Source organism: Diorhabda sublineata, chromosome 7 (assembly GCF_026230105.1).
Source record: "Diorhabda sublineata isolate icDioSubl1.1 chromosome 7, icDioSubl1.1, whole genome shotgun sequence".
NCBI lineage: Eukaryota > Metazoa > Arthropoda > Insecta > Coleoptera > Chrysomelidae > Diorhabda > Diorhabda sublineata.
Window position 1 is genome coordinate 34,266,787 of NC_079480.1, and position 18,702 is coordinate 34,285,488.

The 18,702-nt window shown below is 32.5% G+C and overlaps 3 protein-coding genes across 3 annotated transcripts; 2 read left to right on the plus strand and 1 right to left on the minus strand.

Annotated features, from left to right (window-relative positions):
* Positions 1–708: 708 nt before the first annotated feature.
* Positions 709–7,384, plus strand: LOC130447168 (metallo-beta-lactamase domain-containing protein 1). The gene is made up of 2 exons (XM_056783859.1): positions 709–835; positions 5,749–7,384. The coding sequence occupies exon 2, from the start codon at positions 5,797–5,799 to the stop codon at positions 6,403–6,405; it is 609 nt and encodes a 202-aa protein (XP_056639837.1). The 5' UTR covers positions 709–835; positions 5,749–5,796; the 3' UTR covers positions 6,406–7,384.
* Positions 7,385–7,983: 599 nt separating this feature from the next.
* Positions 7,984–13,552, minus strand: LOC130447169 (ribonucleoside-diphosphate reductase large subunit-like). The gene is made up of 6 exons (XM_056783860.1): positions 13,378–13,552; positions 13,237–13,325; positions 12,889–13,066; positions 11,837–12,822; positions 10,368–10,788; positions 7,984–8,756 (listed from the first exon to the last, which is right to left on the minus strand). Exons 1-6 carry the CDS (start codon positions 13,415–13,417, stop codon positions 8,047–8,049), a joined length of 2,424 nt encoding a protein of 807 aa, XP_056639838.1. The 5' UTR covers positions 13,418–13,552; the 3' UTR covers positions 7,984–8,046.
* Positions 13,553–13,748: 196 nt separating this feature from the next.
* LOC130447171 (ribonucleoside-diphosphate reductase large subunit) lies at positions 13,749–17,900 on the plus strand. The gene is made up of 4 exons (XM_056783863.1): positions 13,749–13,920; positions 13,977–14,065; positions 14,137–14,314; positions 15,729–17,900. The coding sequence occupies exons 1-4, from the start codon at positions 13,878–13,880 to the stop codon at positions 17,792–17,794; spliced, it is 2,376 nt and encodes a 791-aa protein (XP_056639841.1). The 5' UTR covers positions 13,749–13,877; the 3' UTR covers positions 17,795–17,900.
* Positions 17,901–18,702: the final 802 nt, after the last annotated feature.

Sequence of the window (18,702 nt, forward strand, 5' to 3'; positions counted from 1 at the left end):
TAGAAAATGTATTTCCTTTTGTTTTTCCCTTAGAAATGGATTTTTGATTAGACGCCTAACCGAAACCAGAATGTATTTTTTTGTTTATTTCCTCGTTATAATAACTTTTATTTCGTCTGTTATAATTATAATTATCTATTTATTCAATATACGGATCTTTTACATGAATTAGTTATTCATGATCTTCAATTAGTGTATGATGAAATTGAACATGAATTTCTTCAATCTTCACATTTAACATTACTTTAGAAAAACCTCGTATATATAATTTCGATATCATTACGTGTTAAATATGTGTGTGTAGGAGATTTATAAAAAATCAATAATCGTATAAAAAGGGTTCATCGACATAAAAAACGACAGCATCTGCTGAAAGGGTTTTAAAAGGGGTGGTAGGTAAAAGGACGCTTTTATTACAAATTTAGTAATCAACACAGTTATGTATTATATAAACGCGAAAAAAAACATTGTTTTCATCATATCCTTCAATTACTTATGTACAGATTTAATCAGTTTTACTAAATAATCGTAAATCCGTTAGGAAAGTAATAAAACGTATGTCTTAATATTGATAAACTTTTAATTCAATTTTATTTTTTATTTATTTCTAATAAATAATATATTTTTAGTGTATTGTGCATACCTACTTATAGGCAACTAATTTTACATTTATCTTTTACGTTTGTTTCATACTTCATACTATATTTCGTGTTCATAACCTCAAATTATTGATAAATATTTTTCGTACATAAGTACAGTTGAAAAAATTGTGAAAACGTTATTTTCATTTAAAGAATATATCGAAACTGTTAATCACTTTATGAAAAACTCAAAGGTAAGGAATATTTTGATATATTCACTGGTTTATTTTATAAAATTTATTGTTTTTCAATGCTTTTATACATAAAGTTTTTTATGTTTGTTATAATTTAAAAATTCAACAATTTGAAACAACGAGTGGTTACAGAAGTTATTAATTTGTTTTTTATAATAGTACACACATTGATATACCAATTTCCTTATTCCTTAAGTAGTGCTAAATCTGAAGATTTTATAAAAATTTTCAATTCTATTGGAAATTCTAGTTTCAAAATACTTTAAACGATAATAAAACACTTACCTGAATTATATCAATAATGTTAACTCAATTTTTTCTCAATAAAACTACCTTTCACGTCAAAGTAAAATAATTCATCATTTTTATTTACTTTTTAACATCCACTTGTCAACTGAAACTCTTTAAACGATTCTCCAGTAGACCTGGAAACTTCATTTTTAAAGGGGTGGAGCATACGTGGAGCACAACATCCATACTAAGATTTAAACTAAGTTTATACGCAGAATATTTCGAATACTCCTCATGGAGAGAGGGGTTCGAATAGCTACATCGCAACCAGACCTGCTCTCAGAAAGAGTTTTTTAGAAGGGTTCAACCCTTATTTTCGATTACTAGTAAGGCAGTCCTTATATAAAAAAGGGTTTCACCCCTTTTTTATATGCTAATTGTAATATCGAAACATTTAATTAGTGAATTACCACTTTGTATTTTATATAAACAGACAATTCAGTACTTTTTAAACAAATTTGTGATGAGTTTCTTGAATATTGACAAATGTAGTTAAATATCCCTGGAATATCAATTATTTTTCATAGATTTTTTATTGTTTCTTATTTATTGAAGCGATAAATGATTTACTGGGAAATCTGGATAAAATAATGTATCCTGAACGTACTTATGCTTATTTTTTCATTCATTGATGCATGTAAAACAATAAAAAAAATTGATTTTTCGCTTGATTTCAGTATGATTACCCCGAAAAACTTACAAAAAACAACTACAATACGTTATAAAATGTAAAATAACAAACTCTAAGGAATTGACCAATAATTAAATGTATTAGTATAGGAATTATTTATAACAGTATGAAAAAAAGTTAATTGTTAATATTAACACATTAATTTTTGAAAATAATAGTGTACTATATTTTAGGTTAGGATATTTTCTTGATATTTAATAATTAAATCCAAAGGGTAATTTTATAGTACTGCGGTCCCTCCATTTTTTTGCTCTAGAAATCGAAAAATCATCCGATTCAAATGAATTTTTTTAAATCTATGTTTTCGCATGATATTTCATATCTCCTCATCTCATTGTTCTGCCTCCAAAATACATAAACTCCCCCCAAACGATGCTATTTTTCTGAAGGTTTTTTACAAGTTGTAACCTTATATGGGCTAGTCTTACGGTCGAGGATTGCAAAGAGGCAATTATATACACAACGAAAACTAAAGTCGCGCGTGCTGAATCTCTAGGAGCTGCGTAGCTCCGCTGACTTCTAAGCGTTCGAGATCTGATAGCTTCGCTTCGATCTAAAACGTCTCGTCTGGATTCGTGAAGTGTGCTGATTTTTCCTAAAACGTGTACCAGGTATATAGGAGGAGAAGATTCAGTTTATGGCATGATGTAAGGACATTAAGAATGTTGGTTTTTCCTAGAAGGTGTGCCAAGTATATAAGAGGAGAAGATTGAGTTTACCGCATACTGTTAGAGCAATTTATCACATGTAGTTAGGACATTAAGTATTTCGACTTTTTCCTAAAACACGTACGCATTCCGAATCTCAAGAAGCTGCGTAACTCCGCTGATACCTAGGCGTTCGAGATCTGATAGCTTCGCTATTTCGAGACAGGATGAGCTTCTCTTTGTTCTAAAACGTCACGTCTGGGTTCGTGTAAGTGTGTTGGTTTTTCCTGAAACGTGTACCAGGTATAAAGGAGAAGATTAAGTTAATCGCATGCTGTTAAAACATTAAGAATGTGATAAAAGAAATTAAACTTGAGATTCCAAAACAGAAGGTAACTTGGAATTCCATGGGTCAGGTGTTGGCCAGTCAGAGATGGAAAGATTATTGACAAAGTTGTTCGGGAAAATGTGTACATATATTAAGTATTTTTAAATTTTTTTAAAGACTATGTTTTTATGTAATATTTCGTGAATGACTTCACATCTCATTGATCCACTTTCCAAAATGTTTGGCATAACCAACGACGTTTTGAATAATGAGAGAGAGAGAGAGCATTGTGTAGCTAAAAGGGTAGCTCTAACATATCTGAGAAGTTTACTTGCAAGATGGAGATGGATGGCCCAAAATACAGCTGGTCACTGGTCGTCTAAGATGTCATTTCCAATGCGACAAACATCAGAGACAATCCATAATGTAGCTGGTGATTGGAGGAGGGAAAAACTGCAGACCAAGTTATCAGTGAGGGCTCAAACTCTAACCAAGTAACTCGATTAACTTTCCAATAACATCGGCCTCTGGTAAACTAAAAGGAGACCATTGTGAAGGTCGATAATAAAACGTCTTGCCTGTTTATTATTGTTAAATTTTCTTCATACGATTAAAACATTTCCGAATTCAAAAAAAGGAATTATAATATTTTTTTTTTCAAAAAAAAGAAATGTATATAAGTGATAGACCTATTTGATCTGACATTAAATGGAGCGAAAATTACGATTCAACAACCATTAATGTTCAACTTTCGGGTGATAATTTCTAATGTCAAAGAAACAAGAAATGCCAGTGATATATAATATTTCATAGAAAGTCTGGGGCACAAATATGATCCCACACTATTGGCAGGGTTAATTGTTTGAAAGACCGCTACGTTACGTTTCTTCCCTTGGCTCGCGGCAACCAATCGATAATTCCGAAATGATGCAATAAAAGACACACTTCAACTAGAAAACGGATTTATAATAGATGAAGGAATAACTAAAAATATGCCGCATATTTTATGTAAACTGTGAATATTATTGATAATCGTTTTTATAATGGACTGAAATGTGAATTTCCAACCCTTTACCGAGATTAACTGCAGTTTCTTTTGGGATGCCGTCATTAATAGTTTCAACTATCTTATCCTCCATCGTACAAACATCCACTAGGTAAAGTTGAAGAATAACCATAAATCACGTGGCCAAATTAGACGAATAGTGAGAATATCCAATTTCAAGATAAAAATATGTGACTATGCGTTTTCGTGACACAAAACCGGAACGTGTGTGCCAGGACTTACGAATAAGTATTGCTCGTATATTATTGACAAAGTAAAAAAAGACATGGCAAAAATTGGTCATCATTATGTGATACAATACTTTTATTTGAAAGGCATTAGCACAACCAATATGAAATCTGAACTAGATTCTACGTACGACCTGAGAAGACCAGCATCGCGTTGGTCGATCAAATGATGTGACGATTTTTGAAATGTCTCTGTGTATACAAAAATAGGTTCTCGAGAAAACCTGCAGTTACGGGAATACATCAGTTATACCGGTTCTGAAACGGAAGTAACGTCATACATCATGTCCGCCATTGTCGTTTTTTCTGTGTCATCTATCATTTCCGCCATCTATCGAACTGTTCTGTTATTTCTATGATCATATCCTGTCGTATATGTTGTCTTTGATCCTATCTGTCCTGTTTTTTATGATCCATCCGTCATTTGTCATATTTCGTCTGTACTCTTTCGTCTATAATCGTGTCCGCCATCTGTCAACTATTCTGTGATATCTATAATCATGTCCACCATCTGTCAAATGTTCTGGGATGTCTATGATCAAGTCCGCCATTTGGTAATTGTCGTATGTGTTGTCTTTGATCGTACATGTCCTGTTTTCTATGATCCATCCCTCATTTGTCATATTTCGTCTGTACTCTTTTGTCTATAATCGTGTCCGCCATCTGTAAACTGTTCCTTGATGTCTATGATCATGTCTGTCATCTGGTAAGTCCCGTGTAATAAATAAAAACCACTTCGAAGCGAAGGTTTGAACTTTATTTTCATTTATTATTATAAAACCAAAATTGTTTACTTTTGATTCAGTCAGGTTTCGGTCGCCATTGAGCCTGCTGTGTGTACAGAGACATGTTAGTGACTTCAGTCAGTTTTGAGTTTACTAAAATTTTCTTTCATTTAAATGCTTGAGTGTAAATATAACATCACTCAATAACTCGTACGACTGACATACAGATGGCGCTGCCATTGTCGAATCCATATGACGTTTATAAAATACCAACTTTCAAAAGACTATGTGTCAAATTTCGTGACATTTCCATTGGTCAGAAAAAATTGATAGCCTTTTAAGTGAAGCTACTTTTGTTATTTTCAAAACAATTTCGTGTGTTAATTTATCATTGTTTGATGATGAAAAAAATACTGTACAAGCTCAGCAATGTCTTCCAAAGTATTATCCGGACTCTGCTTAATCGAAAATTCATCCAATCTAGGTGGTTACTCCTGAAAACATTTACGGCTTCATATGTCGGAGAAAAAACTACCAAGTCGATGGCAACGATGGTTAAATTGAACGAATCGCTTTCTAATCCACCGTATAATCCAGATCTGGACCTCAGTGACTACTGGCTATTCGCTGATCTCAAAAAAATGCTCGCCAGTAAGAAATTCAGCTTAAATGAAGAAATAATTGCTGAAACTGAAGCCTATATTGAGGCAAATGACAAATCCTAGTACAAGCACGGCATCGAGAGGTTAGAGAAGCGTTGGAATTATTATATTGCTCTTGAATGAAAAATAAAATCAAATTTTGACAAAAAAATGCGATTTTCTTAGTTAATCACACGATTTATTGAGTGATGTGATAGGTAAAGGACGATTTCGAATACATTCCAACGTTTTATTAAATTTTTGAACAACTTTTACTAATTAATAAATTTGTTTCAGGAAACCAATTGTGAGTAAATTAATACCAGATTAAAAGAAATTTTCAACATGAACAGAGAAAATATGAAAGTATTATTCAACGGTTATTCCAAATTCGAAAATGGTAATTACTTCGCCAATTGTTCTTGCGTTTTAATAAAAACTACACCCTGTATAATTATCGATACGATGACGTCGTGGGACGAAGAAAAATTATTGAACGCATTGAATGAAGAAGGGATATATGCGAACGATATAAAATTCGTAATTTCCACTCACGGACATTCTGATCATATTGGTTGCAACCATTTGTTCAAATCGGCTACTCACATCGTAGGTTACAGCGTTTCACACAGGGACGAATATTTTACAGAACCGGATTTCAGAAATAACGAAGAATACGTTATTAACGAACACGTTAAAGTTGTTCCTACACCGGGGCATACTTTACAAGACGTAACCGTTCTCGTCGAAACCGTAGACGGGTTAATAGCGGTTACGGGAGATTTATTTGAAAAATATGAAGATCTCGATGATGATTGCGTGTGGTTAAATGCCGGTAGCGATTCGGAGACGTTGCAGAGAGAAAATAGGAGAAAAATATTGGATATTGCGGATTATATAGTACCTGGACATGGTGCTATGTTTAAAGTTCCTGAAAAGTTTAAAAAGAACTGAACTTTCGTTGGATTTTGACACTATTCACTAGTACCGATTCATAATTACGCGTTTCCGTAACCTCGTTATTATCATTAAACGTATTTTCAATTTTATGAACATCATCGATTAAATCGAACAGTTGTTGCCGAAGAAATCGCTGGTCTTCTTCTACTCCGGCATATTTCGACTAAAAACGATTGTCCAGAAAATCAACAGTGAGCTGCTCGCTTCATATCCCGCTCGAAGGACCAGACAATGTAATTCTGAATGTAGATTTAGTACTTCAACTTCAGTCTCTGAAGACGGTAACTTGGTTAACAAAACGCGTAGACAGTGTAATTGGGAGTAAATGTCCCCAATGGAAGAGTCCAGTTACTGTAAAAGAAGTTACGCTATCAAAGATGTCGCTTCAATCGTGCGTACTCGGCATCTACGATCGATTCTTATTTTGGTATAGAAGCTCGAGCTCGTTTTGTATTCAATCCGGCTTAAAAGCTCACGAACGAGTTAGTATTACCCCGTTCTGAAGGGATCCAACAATATAAAAACAGGTCAACGGATTATATTGCAATTGCGAATCATAAATGATGTAATTATCGGGAAAAAATCGATCGACATGTTTTTTGAACACAGTAGCCAGGAAAGTGATTGTTCTATTCACTAAGGCTCGGAATGGAATATAGAAGAGGAATTTATCGGTTCCAATGTTGTTATACACGAACCGAATAACTGCGCTAGCTCGTATTGACGTCAATACTGGTTATAAGCTTCCGAACGAGTTACCATGTTCTGAAGAAATCCAACAAAATAAAAACCGGTCAACGAATCATACCACTCCCCCTGCAACTGCGATCCATTAAAGATGTTGATTTTGAGAAAAAGTTGCATTAGAGAAGATGTCGAGGCATTAATCAGAAAAATAGTTGTTTTAGGAACGGTCGTGTATTTGAATTAACAAAGTTGTGAAAATAGGAAAAGCAAACTGTAAAAATATCGACACTTGTTTTTAATTGCTCCTTAAAACTGTTTAACTGGTGTGGTAGATAGTGCAACATGCGCTATTGCTCAATCCTGTGGGAACTACAGATTCTCCGGTCCGATTTCGTCCAGTTTTTGTAAGAAATAAACTCCCACGAACCCTCTAACCTAAACACCACGACATACAATAAATTTAAGCGGGTGTAATGGTTTCCCGGCTCTCAGCGCCAAATAATCCTGTTCCTGCATAGAGATAGAAACGAGCATCGTCGCCCAATAATAAATCGAGATTTATAATGGCGTTAATTTAACGCTCAAGTCTTTCGTTGAAATTATACTCCGATTGCTTGAGATATAGATACGAAGTGGTCTTCTACAACATCTTCGGTCGCAACCGTGATATTATTTCCAAGATTGTTCCTAAGGGGGCGTCCAAACTTGACAACATCTCGTTTTATCCGAGACTCTTCTAAACGGCGAGCTAAACCCCATAGTTGGAGAGGAGAGTAATGATCCATGTCTTATTGACGTGTACTTTGAATGTATTCACAAATTTCGAACAAAAAAACGCAAAAATCATGGCAACTTCCGATAAAATGAGGAAATAAGGAAGGAGAAGAATTTTGAATAGAGAAATAACAACAGTGTGTATTAAAAAAAAAATTTATAGTAAAATTAAATTCAAGCGCCGCACATTTCACAACCTTCGCGATTCTGTAAGGAACAAACCAAACTGGCCAAATTTTTTTCTTCTTCTTGTCGTTGTTTCAACTTAATTTCTTCGAGATCGTTTTCTTTATTCTTAACATCTTCTTTATCTTGTTGAATGGTTTTGTAGTGGTTTTTCGGAGCGGATTTCGTTCTTAATCTGTTAATTCCAGTTTTAAGACCATTCTTCCAACCGTAGAAATGCATGGAGCTCAAGCTTCCGTAATTAGGATTCGTCATGTGTATATTCAAACTTTGGCTTTGGTCGATAAAAGCTCCTCGATCTACCGCCATATTTATGACGATTTTCTGTGAGATTTCCCAGGTGGTTTTGTATATCGATTTTAAATCTTCGGGGATTTCCGAAATACTTTGTATGGAACCACCGTTATTTATTATGGTTTCTTTCATTTTGTCGTCCCATATATCCCTTTCAGTTAAATCACGTAACAGATAAGGGTTGACGACTTGAAAATCTCCTGACGATAATCGTCTCGTGTACAAGTAAGATCTGTACAGATCTGTTGATTCGCTGTTGCCAAATAATCTAGAAAGGATAGGTGACGACATTTGGGCGGTAAGTAACGAATTACGAATTCCCGTTTTGTTAATTTTTTCTTTTAACGACGACCAATCCCATAAGTCGGATGGGGTAACACCCCACATATCGAACTGTAGAATACCTGAAAAGATAACAATATTAAAAGAAAAAATCAACTTTTGTTAATAGTTTATTTTATCTATAATTTTGGGAAAGAAAAAAAGAGGAAGAATTTAGGAAAAAAAATTGTGTTCTGACTCGCCCTGTATTAGACTCGACAAAAAATAAAAATGTTCCATTTTTTTGAAATTTTAATAACTTACATCTTCAATATATCATTTCTTTTGCATATAGATAGATCAATTCAGAAAAAATTGAGAATAAAATTATTAATATTCTTTTTCGTATTATATTTAACGAATATTAACTAAGCCAATAATTTTAATGAATTTCCACAATCATTGAAAAGCTACATCATCAATAGGTCGATGCTCTTATACAACTTGCCAATTATACAGGGTGTTGAAGTTGATTTGGTTTTTATCAACAATTTTACATCAAAGTTTCAGCTAGCCCTGTATTAGATTTAACGAATATTAACAAAATCAATAATATTTATAAATGTTGATAATCATTTTGAGAAACTACGGTTTCAATCTATCATTTCTCTTTCATACCTTTTCAATTATTCAGAACGATTCAATTATAACGATTTTCATAAGACAATTTTTGTTATTATAACTTTTTAAATACCCTGTATAAGATGTTACATACAACTTTTCATCGTCGCAATAGTGAAATAAAGGAGAATCTAAATGAAAACTAAAATACAGGCTAGACTATCAAATACTGAGAAAAAGTTATATTCGTATCTTGACTCACTCTGTATCATATTTGACAAATAATAACAAAATCAATAATTTTTATGAATTTTAACAATTATTTTAACAAACTACGGCTTTAATAGATCATTACTTTCACATACTTTTTAAATTATACAGTTTGTACTTCTAACGACGTTTCATATATATTTTTGTTAATATCCTTTATATTATTGTAAAGAGAAAATAGAAGAAATTACAAAATTTAAAGTGTTACATTTAGAGAAAAACATAATTTCAATGTGGAGCAGTGTATACACCAAAATTGATCACCCTGTATAGTGAATCATTTCTAAATCTGATTTATATGATCCATAACAATAAAACAAAAAGTATATATTCAAAATGGAAGCGCTGATTGAAGCATTTCAATAGGTAATACAGGGTGATTCATAAGTGAAGTAAATTAAAACTGGAATAAAATACAGGGCGATCCGTTTAAAAACAGTAATAAAAATATGTATTTGATTTAGGCTCAACCTATATTAGGATCAATATCAAATTGTTTTAATGAATTTCAATAATAATTGAAAAACTACGACTCCAATACATCGTTGCTCTTGTACAATTTTTCAATTATACACTATACACGATAAGATTTTTATCAACCATTTCGATTATAATTTTTTAAATACCCCGTATAACATAGAACTTCGTATTCTTCTCATCTAAGATAAAAAAACAAAAAGTTTATTTCCAAAATGGAAGCTGATTGAAGCATTTCAATAAGTAATACATTAGTAGTAGTAATTCATTAGTAAAATACCAAATAATTACTTTTTGTATATTCTCGAGTTATGGAGTTTTGTAGTTGAGATTTTTTGTGTCAAAAATTGTTGTCTAATTTGGTTTGAAACTATAATACTACGAACCTTTGCTTACAGGACTGTCTTGATAGGTAGGATAAGGCCCATTTAATTGAGCTAGTTCAGAACTTGCTTCTAACGCTCCATAATAAATAGTTTCGAATATTTTCTTGTTGAGATTCCTGGCATCCTCGCTGTCATATGGTATCCGCATTAATATAAAAGTATCCGCTAATCCTTGGACAGAAACTCCTATCGGTCTATGTTTCAAACATGAAGTTTTTTGCTCATTTACAGGATAGAAATTTGCATCGATTATTTTGTCTAAATTTTTGGTAAGTACTTTAGAAACGTCTTTCAATTTTTCGAAATCGAACGTTTTTCTATCGGTATTTACAAACATGTTCAAAGCTATAGATGCTTGAGGACACGCTACAATCTCATCTGGTGATGTAAAAGCTACTACTTCTCCACTAAAACTTCCACCCTAAAATTTAATCTAATTACAATGGGGTTAGATATATTTTTTTTCATTGTTTATGACCAAAAGATATAGTGGGACGTCTTCCAATAAATTTAAGATGAAAGTGTCAGTGTGAGAAGAGCAATGAACACTTCAGATCCTTCAAATAGATGAAAGTTGATTCCGAAAGATGCAAAGCTGAAATTCTACAAGTTGCTGGATCAACCAGTGAAAGCTGATATGGATCTGGTCATCTTTAGCCTAGACCACAACTCCTTTGGAAGAATCAATTATGGGGTAAAAGATTAAGAACCTCATGTTTTGAAAATTGACACACTGAATAATGGGAATATTGTAATATTTATATAAATAATAATATAAATAATATAAATAAATAATTGTAATATGGTGTTGGTGGAAGAGACCTGAATGTCTAAGACAATCCTAAGAGCCAAAATTCGAGCTACCTAGAAAAGAAGAAGACCACGGCTCCTTTGGAAGAATCAATTATGGGGTAATTTGACGTCAGTGTCTGGGTTACTAAGGTTAGAAACCTCATGGTTTCAACATTGATATACTTAATGGTTTAAATATTGTAATATTTATAAAAACTCAAATATTGTATTGGTTTGAGCTTGTTTAGAGGATGGGAGAGACCTGAATGTCTAAGAAAATCCTAAAATAAAAAATTTGAGCTAACAGAAAAAAAGAATATTCCAGCTTTTGCAGAACCAACTACTGGGTACTCTAAAGTCGAGAATGGCAAATTTTAGAATTGAGCATAGTAAATGACAAGGAAACTGTAAAATTCGTAAAATCCCAAAGAATAATGATGTTGGAAAGTCGCAGAATACCAAAGAAAATCCTTAAAGTGAAAATTTATACTACTAAGACAACCACAGTTATTTTGTAAGGAACAACTAATGGAGTACTAAGATCTAAAGACAAATTGTGGAGGAAACCAAAATTGTATCTCCAATTCCAAAAACAGTGAAGATATCATCAGATTTACTTGAAACACCTCATATTTGTATACATACATAAAAATTGATTAAAATGCATATGAACTCACCCTAAGAGTTCCTATATGATTCTGATTACTCTTCTTATTGCAGATATCTTTATACATAATTAAAGGACCTCCAGTTTCTGCTTGTAATACAATAATAGCTCTCCACAAGTCCTGCGCTGAAATTTGCTTAATATATCTACCTTCAGACTCGTATTTTTCATAAAGTTTTTCAAATTCTTCTCCATAACAATCCACTAACCCTGGAGATTTGTGTGGACACATCAAAGACCATTTCCCATTCGATTCCACCCTCTTCATAAATAAATCCGGTACCCAAAGTGCATAAGATATATCTCTAGTTCGTACTTCTTCTTTTCCATTGGGTTTGCTCAAATTTAAAAATTCTAGTATATCAGAATGCCACGGTTCTATGTAGACGACGATATCTGATGCTTTTTTGGTATTACGTTGATCAATATAACAAGCAGCACTATCAAATACCCTTAACAACGGTACTAATCCATTAGATACACCGTTTGTGCCGGCTATATAAGTACCTTTAGCCCTGATGTTCTGTATATTTAGCCCTATCGTACCCGCATATTTGGATAGTATACTACAGAGACGTATACAACTGAATATTCCTTCTATACTATCATCCGGCATCATCATAGCGCTACTAGAACAGAGTTGGGGTGTAGTACTAGCTGCTGAAAGTAGAGTATTTGTTGAATGTATGTAAAACCGTTCGGAAAGTAAATTGTAAGTGGTAATCGCATCTTCTATGTTATTTCTGTTAATACCCACTGCTACTCTCATTAACATATGTTGAGGTCTTTCGACAACTTTGCCCTTAATTCGAAGCAAATAGCACTTTTCTAGTTCCTTAAAAGCGAAGTAATCATAAGAAAAATCTCTATCATAAATTATACATGAATTAAGACGTTCTGCATTTTGTTTTATTATTTCATAACATTCTGATGATATTAACGGAGTTTTTTCATTAGTTTTTTCATCATATGCATTATACAGATCTTCGATTACGTCTAAAATAAATTTGTAGAAATAAATGAAAAAAATTAAATAGAAATATAATAATAAATATTTCATACCACTAAATTGTTTCTTAGTTTCTTTCTGTAGATTAGATATAGCTATACGAGCTGCTAAAGTTGCATAATCAGGATGGTCGCCACTAAGAGCGGCTGCTGTTTCCGCTGCTAAGGCATCTAGTTCCGCAGTGGTTACTCCAGGATATAACGCATTTACCACTTTAAGAGTGATTGAAACCTATAAAATGAGCAGAATCCAACAAACTCTATTTATTTACCACTTTTTTATCAACAAGTATCACCATAATGATTCAACGCGGATTTACTATCATTATAACCACTAAATTGACACCGACTAATAAATATTGCAAAATCAAGTGAATTCTAACGAACTTAAAATGTACTTACAGGGTCAACGTAATCCACATTTAACCCATAGCATAATTTTTGTATACGAGACGTAATTTTATCAATATGAACTTCTTCTTTTCGGCCTCCTAAACACATTAAATATAAAAAATTAATTCACAAGTTGCAATATATATTTACCTCTCTTTAAGACATAAAACTTATTTAAGGGTTTAACCATTTTTGTAAACTTATAATAATTAGATATTGTATGGTTTCCTATTTTGTCGGAACTTTAATTCCCGCCAATATGATCGGATTTTTTTAACTTAAAAGGTTAAATTCACGCTCTTTTCTTCATTTTATATTAGGACTCAACTTCAATAAGGCTCACTACGTTAAGTATATAATAATAATGCTAAATCAATTAGAATAAAGTTAACATCATATATAATATTTTAAATATATTATTGAAATTGTAATAATTTCACTTAATTGAAATTATTAAAATTTCACATTTCTCATAAATGTAGCTGAACAGTTTTCTTAAAAATATATTCCTATTACCTAAAAAAGTAGCAGAAAATATCTGCGAGTTTTGGCGCGTAAATGTTTTTATTAGATTCCCAAGTCTGTAGTTCAATACCATTGTCCTCAACTATAAAGTTTGAATTTTATTTATAGATAGATTGTATATTATAATGGTGGCAAAAACACCAACCAAGTTTTATGTTGTAAAAAGAGGTAACACAACATTTTAGAATATATTGATCGAAATCGTACTTTATTTTTTTATTTAGATGGGAGAAAGGAGCGAGTTCATGTAGATAAAATTACATCAAGAATTCAAAAGTTATGCTACGGACTGAATATGGACTTTGTAGACCCCGTGAGTAAATTCAAATATAAAATATTCAATAAATAATATTGACCATAAACTCATATTTATCTTTTATCTAGGTGTCTATAACTCTAAAAGTCATCAGTGGTCTTTATCCGGGAGTGACTACTGTCGAACTTGATATATTAGCTGCCGAAACAGCTGCTATGAAAACCATAGATCATCCAGATTATGCTACACTTGCTGCTAGAATTTCTATGTCAAATTTACACAAAGAAACAAAAAAACAATTCAGTGGTAAGAATTAATTATATCAATTTTAGTACAAAAACAAGTTTTAACGTCTTAAATTAAAAAGATTATAGGGTCAATTGGGGTAATTGTGGACAATATTTCATGTTTTTGATCCTTTAATGATTTTCGTGAACTTTTCGCAATATTTTAAATATTTGAATTAGCAGTCTATAGTTTAGAGTATCTAGAGTATTTCTAATACTATTGAAGGGTTGACTTTGTAAAGAAATCCTTTTTATGAGAGTGTTTTAGTCAGTTGCAGCAGTTTAATGTTGAAAAACTTGAGGAACATTCATATAGATCTACTAATGTGGGGCGAAGCTCTCTGGAAAAGCCTTACTAGCTCGACTATAGGAGGGTATCTGAGTGTGATTTTAAATAATTTCAAAAATTTATAAAGAAAATAATTTCTGATACTGTTCCTTAAATCGTATACAGAGTGAATCAAAATACAAATACAATTTTTTCCTTTACTTCTTCATTTTATCTCCCAGTATTTTATAGAGAATTTAAAATCTGTTTTATCTCAACGTTACAACAAACATAAAGCTGTAAGTAAAGATTTATACAGAGTATTTAACAAATTGTAACCAAAAGTGTTAATAAAAATAATAAGTGCCACACCCTGTAGAAATCACAGAGTGTACGAGCACAAATATCTGTTGAAACAATGATTTTAGAATGATTTAATAAAATTATGAAAATTATCAATTCTAATATTGTTCCTTAAATCGTATACAGGGTGAAGCAAAAACAAATATAATTTTTTCTTTACCTATTTATTTTATCTCTCAGTATTTTATTAAGAATTCAAAATCCGTTATATTTAAAGGTTACAACAACGTAAAGATCTAAGTAACGAGTTATACAGGGTATTTAAAAAGTTGTAACCAAAAGTGTTGATAAAAATCAGAAGTGCAACACCCTGTATAATTAAAAAACTGTACAGGCGCAAATATGTGTTGAAACGATAATTTTTCAATGATTTAAAAAATTATGAAAATAATCAATTTAATATTGTTCCTTAAACCGTATACAGGGTAAATCAAAATTCAAATACAATTTCTCTTTTACTTTTTTATTTCATCTCCCAGTATTTTATAGAGAATTTAAAATCTGTTTTATCTCAACGTTACAACAAATATAAAGTTTTAAGTAATGAGTTATAATGGGCGTTTAAAAAGTTGTAATAAAAATTGTTTATAAATATGTGTAATAAAAAAAGTGTACGGGCGCAAATATGTGTTGAAACGATAATCATTCGAATCTAATTAAATCTTATACAGGGTGAATCAAAATACAAATAAAGTAGGCATACTTTGAATTTAAACGTGTCGTATTCCTTTAGGTGCGTTTACAATTACCCCAGTTTACATTTACCCCAATTGACTCTAATAGTTTTATTCTTTGATTACAGAAGTTATCAACGATCTATATAATATGGTTGATTCTATAACAAATCGTCGTACACCCATGATATCAGATTACCATTACGGTGTCATAATGAAGAACGCAGAACGTCTAAATTCCTGTATTATTTACGATAGAGATTTTTCCTACAGCTATTTCGGTTTGAAAACATTGGAAAGATCGTATTTATTAAAAATTAATGGTAAAATAGTGGAACGCCCACAACATATGCTAATGAGAGTTGCCGTTGGAATTCATGGAGAAGACATCGAATCCGCTATTAACACTTATAATTTATTATCAGAAAAGTATTTTACACACGCCAGCCCAACTTTATTTTCAGCCGCTACTCCCAAACCTCAATTATCATCATGCTTTTTACTTATGTTACCTGAAGACAGCGTAGAAGGTTTCACTACGCTTCTAACGCGTTGTGCGTACATTTCTAAATCCGCTGGAGGTATAGGTTTCCACGTGCACAACGCTAGGGCGAAAGGAACTCCAATTAAAGGCATTAGTGGTGAAGCTAAAGGTCTAGTACCTTTATTAAGAGTATTTAATAACACCGCAAGATACGTGGATCAAGGAGGTAATAAAAGACCCGGTGCTTTTGCAGTATACCTCGAACCATGGCACGCTGATATACTAGATTTCTTAAATCTCAAAAAAAACACAGGTAAAGAAAAAATACGAGCCCGAGATTTATTTTACGCTCTTTGGATACCGGATTTGTTCATGAAAAGAGTGGAAGCTAACGAAACTTGGTCGTTGATGTGTCCCTATTTATCCCCAGGTCTTTCCGATTGCTACGGAAACGAATTCGAACAATTATATCAGAAATATGAAGCCGAAGGAAAATTCGTGAAACAACTCCCCGCTCAAGAAGTATGGAAAGCCATCATCGTATCTCAAGTCGAAACCGGTACGCCTTACATGCTATATAAAGACGCGTGTAACAAGAAAAGTAACCAGAAGAATCTAGGGGTTATCAAAAGTAGTAATTTATGTACGGAAATAGTGGAATATACCTCCCCAGATGAAATAGCGGTTTGTAATTTAGCATCGATAGCGGTTAATATGTTCGTTAACCCAGATAGAACTACATACGATTTCGTTAAACTTAAAGAAATCACTAAAGTCGTTACGAAAAATCTCAACAAGATAATCGATGTGAATTATTATCCCGTGCAAGAAGCTAAAACTTCCAATATGCGTCATAGACCCATCGGGATCGGTGTACAAGGACTAGCAGACGCTTTTATATTAATGAAACTACCTTTTGATAGCAAAGAAGCCAGTTTACTAAATAGGAAGATATTCGAAACTATTTACTACGGAGCTTTGGAAGCCAGTTGCGAATTAGCCGAAAAAGAAGGTCCTTATTCCACGTACGAAGGTAGTCCTGCTAGTAAAGGTATTCTACAGTACGATATGTGGGACGTTACCCCTACTGATCTATGGAATTGGGAAATTTTAAAAGAAAAAATATCCAAACACGGTATCAGGAATTCGTTGCTTTTGGCGCCGATGCCGACAGCTTCAACAGCTCAAATTTTGGGAAATAACGAATCTATAGAACCATATACTTCGAATATTTATACAAGAAGGGTGTTATCAGGGGAATTTCAAGTAGTTAATCAACATTTAATAAACGATTTAACCGAAAGAGGTTTGTGGGATGATTCTATGAAAAATCAGATTTTAGCTAACCTCGGTTCGATACAAAATATACCTACGATACCGGACGATCTCAAAGCGATTTATAAAACCGTTTGGGAAATTTCGCAGAAAGTGATACTTAACATGGCCGCCGATAGGGGGGCGTTTATAGATCAAAGTCAGAGTTTAAATATACACGTCGAGAAACCTAATTACGGAGTTTTGTCGTCAATTCATTTCTATGGCTGGCGTAAAGGGCTCAAGACCGGGATGTATTATTTGAGAACGAAACCGGCTGCTAAACCTATTCAATTTACGGTTGATAAAACTAAATTGATCGTTAAGAACGGGAAGGAGGAAAGTTGCGTCGTGACTCCCGATGGCGTGAATGGTATTACTAAAAATATTGTTTGAGAAGTTGTAGTATTCGAATTAGGAATTTATTGTGATAGTTTTATAAGATTAAATTAAGTGCCTTGTATATTTGAAAACTAATAAAAAATTTTAATTAGTGGAGTAACTTATTATTTTATTACAAAATCTGTTAGAAGTGCTGCACCCTGTATAATTGAAAAAAGTGTACGAGTGTAAATATCTATTAAAACAATAAGCAGTGTCAAAATTTCTGGAAATAATCGATTTTGTAACTGTTTTACGTTGTACGTTGGTTAAATCTAATACAGGATGAGCCAAAATGCAAAAACAATTTTTTTGGTATTTCTTGAACGGACCGCCCCGTATTTAATTTCGAATTTCGCATTTGGAAACTCTTTTATTTCAGTGTATCGACAACGTTAGATTGAATGTAATGTGTTATACGAGGTATTTCGAAAGTTGTAACCAAAATTGTTGATTAATCTAAGACCCCGTGTAATTAAAAAAATTTACCACAATTGAAATTATCTATTGAAATAATAGTGTTATAAGTGGTGCCAAAATTAATGAAAAATATCGATTTTGTTACTATTCGTCAAGTTTGATACAGGGTGAGTCAAAATATAAATACTTGTTTTTTTGTTTTTATTTTTTTTTGTTCAATTGATTTCGATGCAAATTTAAAATCTTTCTTGTTGTAGTAGTAGTTTTTTTAAAAATGTGTTAATTATTAGTTTCGCGTAGTTCGTTTGTTAAATCTGATACAGGATGAATCAAAATGAAAAACAACTTTTGTCGGTATTTCTTGTATTTAATTTCGCATATAGAAACTCTTTTGGTCGGCTTACTGAAGTTGGACGTCACATAACTGTTCTAGAGGCTGCGTCTCTAGTTAATAAGCTTGATATTTAGTAACCTCACGAATTGGAAACATATTAATTTAACAC

Coding starts and splice junctions, on each gene's coding strand:
- LOC130447168 (XM_056783859.1), top strand. CDS start 5,797: ATGAACAGAGAAAATATGAAAGTATTATTCAACGGTTATTCCAAATTC.
- LOC130447171 (XM_056783863.1), top strand. CDS start 13,878: ATGGTGGCAAAAACACCAACCAAGTTTTATGTTGTAAAAAGAG. Junction 13,921..13,976: donor GTTTTATGTTGTAAAAAGAG/GTAACACAACAT, acceptor TTTTTTATTTAG/ATGGGAGAAAGGAGCGAGTT. Junction 14,315..15,728: donor AACAAAAAAACAATTCAGTG/GTAAGAATTAAT, acceptor CTTTGATTACAG/AAGTTATCAACGATCTATAT.
- LOC130447169 (XM_056783860.1), bottom strand. CDS start 13,417: ATGGTTAAACCCTTAAATAAGTTTTATGTCTTAAAGAGAG. Junction 13,067..13,236: donor ATGTGGATTACGTTGACCCT/GTAAGTACATTT, acceptor CTCATTTTATAG/GTTTCAATCACTCTTAAAGT. Junction 12,823..12,888: donor AACTAAGAAACAATTTAGTG/GTATGAAATATT, acceptor AATTTATTTTAG/ACGTAATCGAAGATCTGTAT.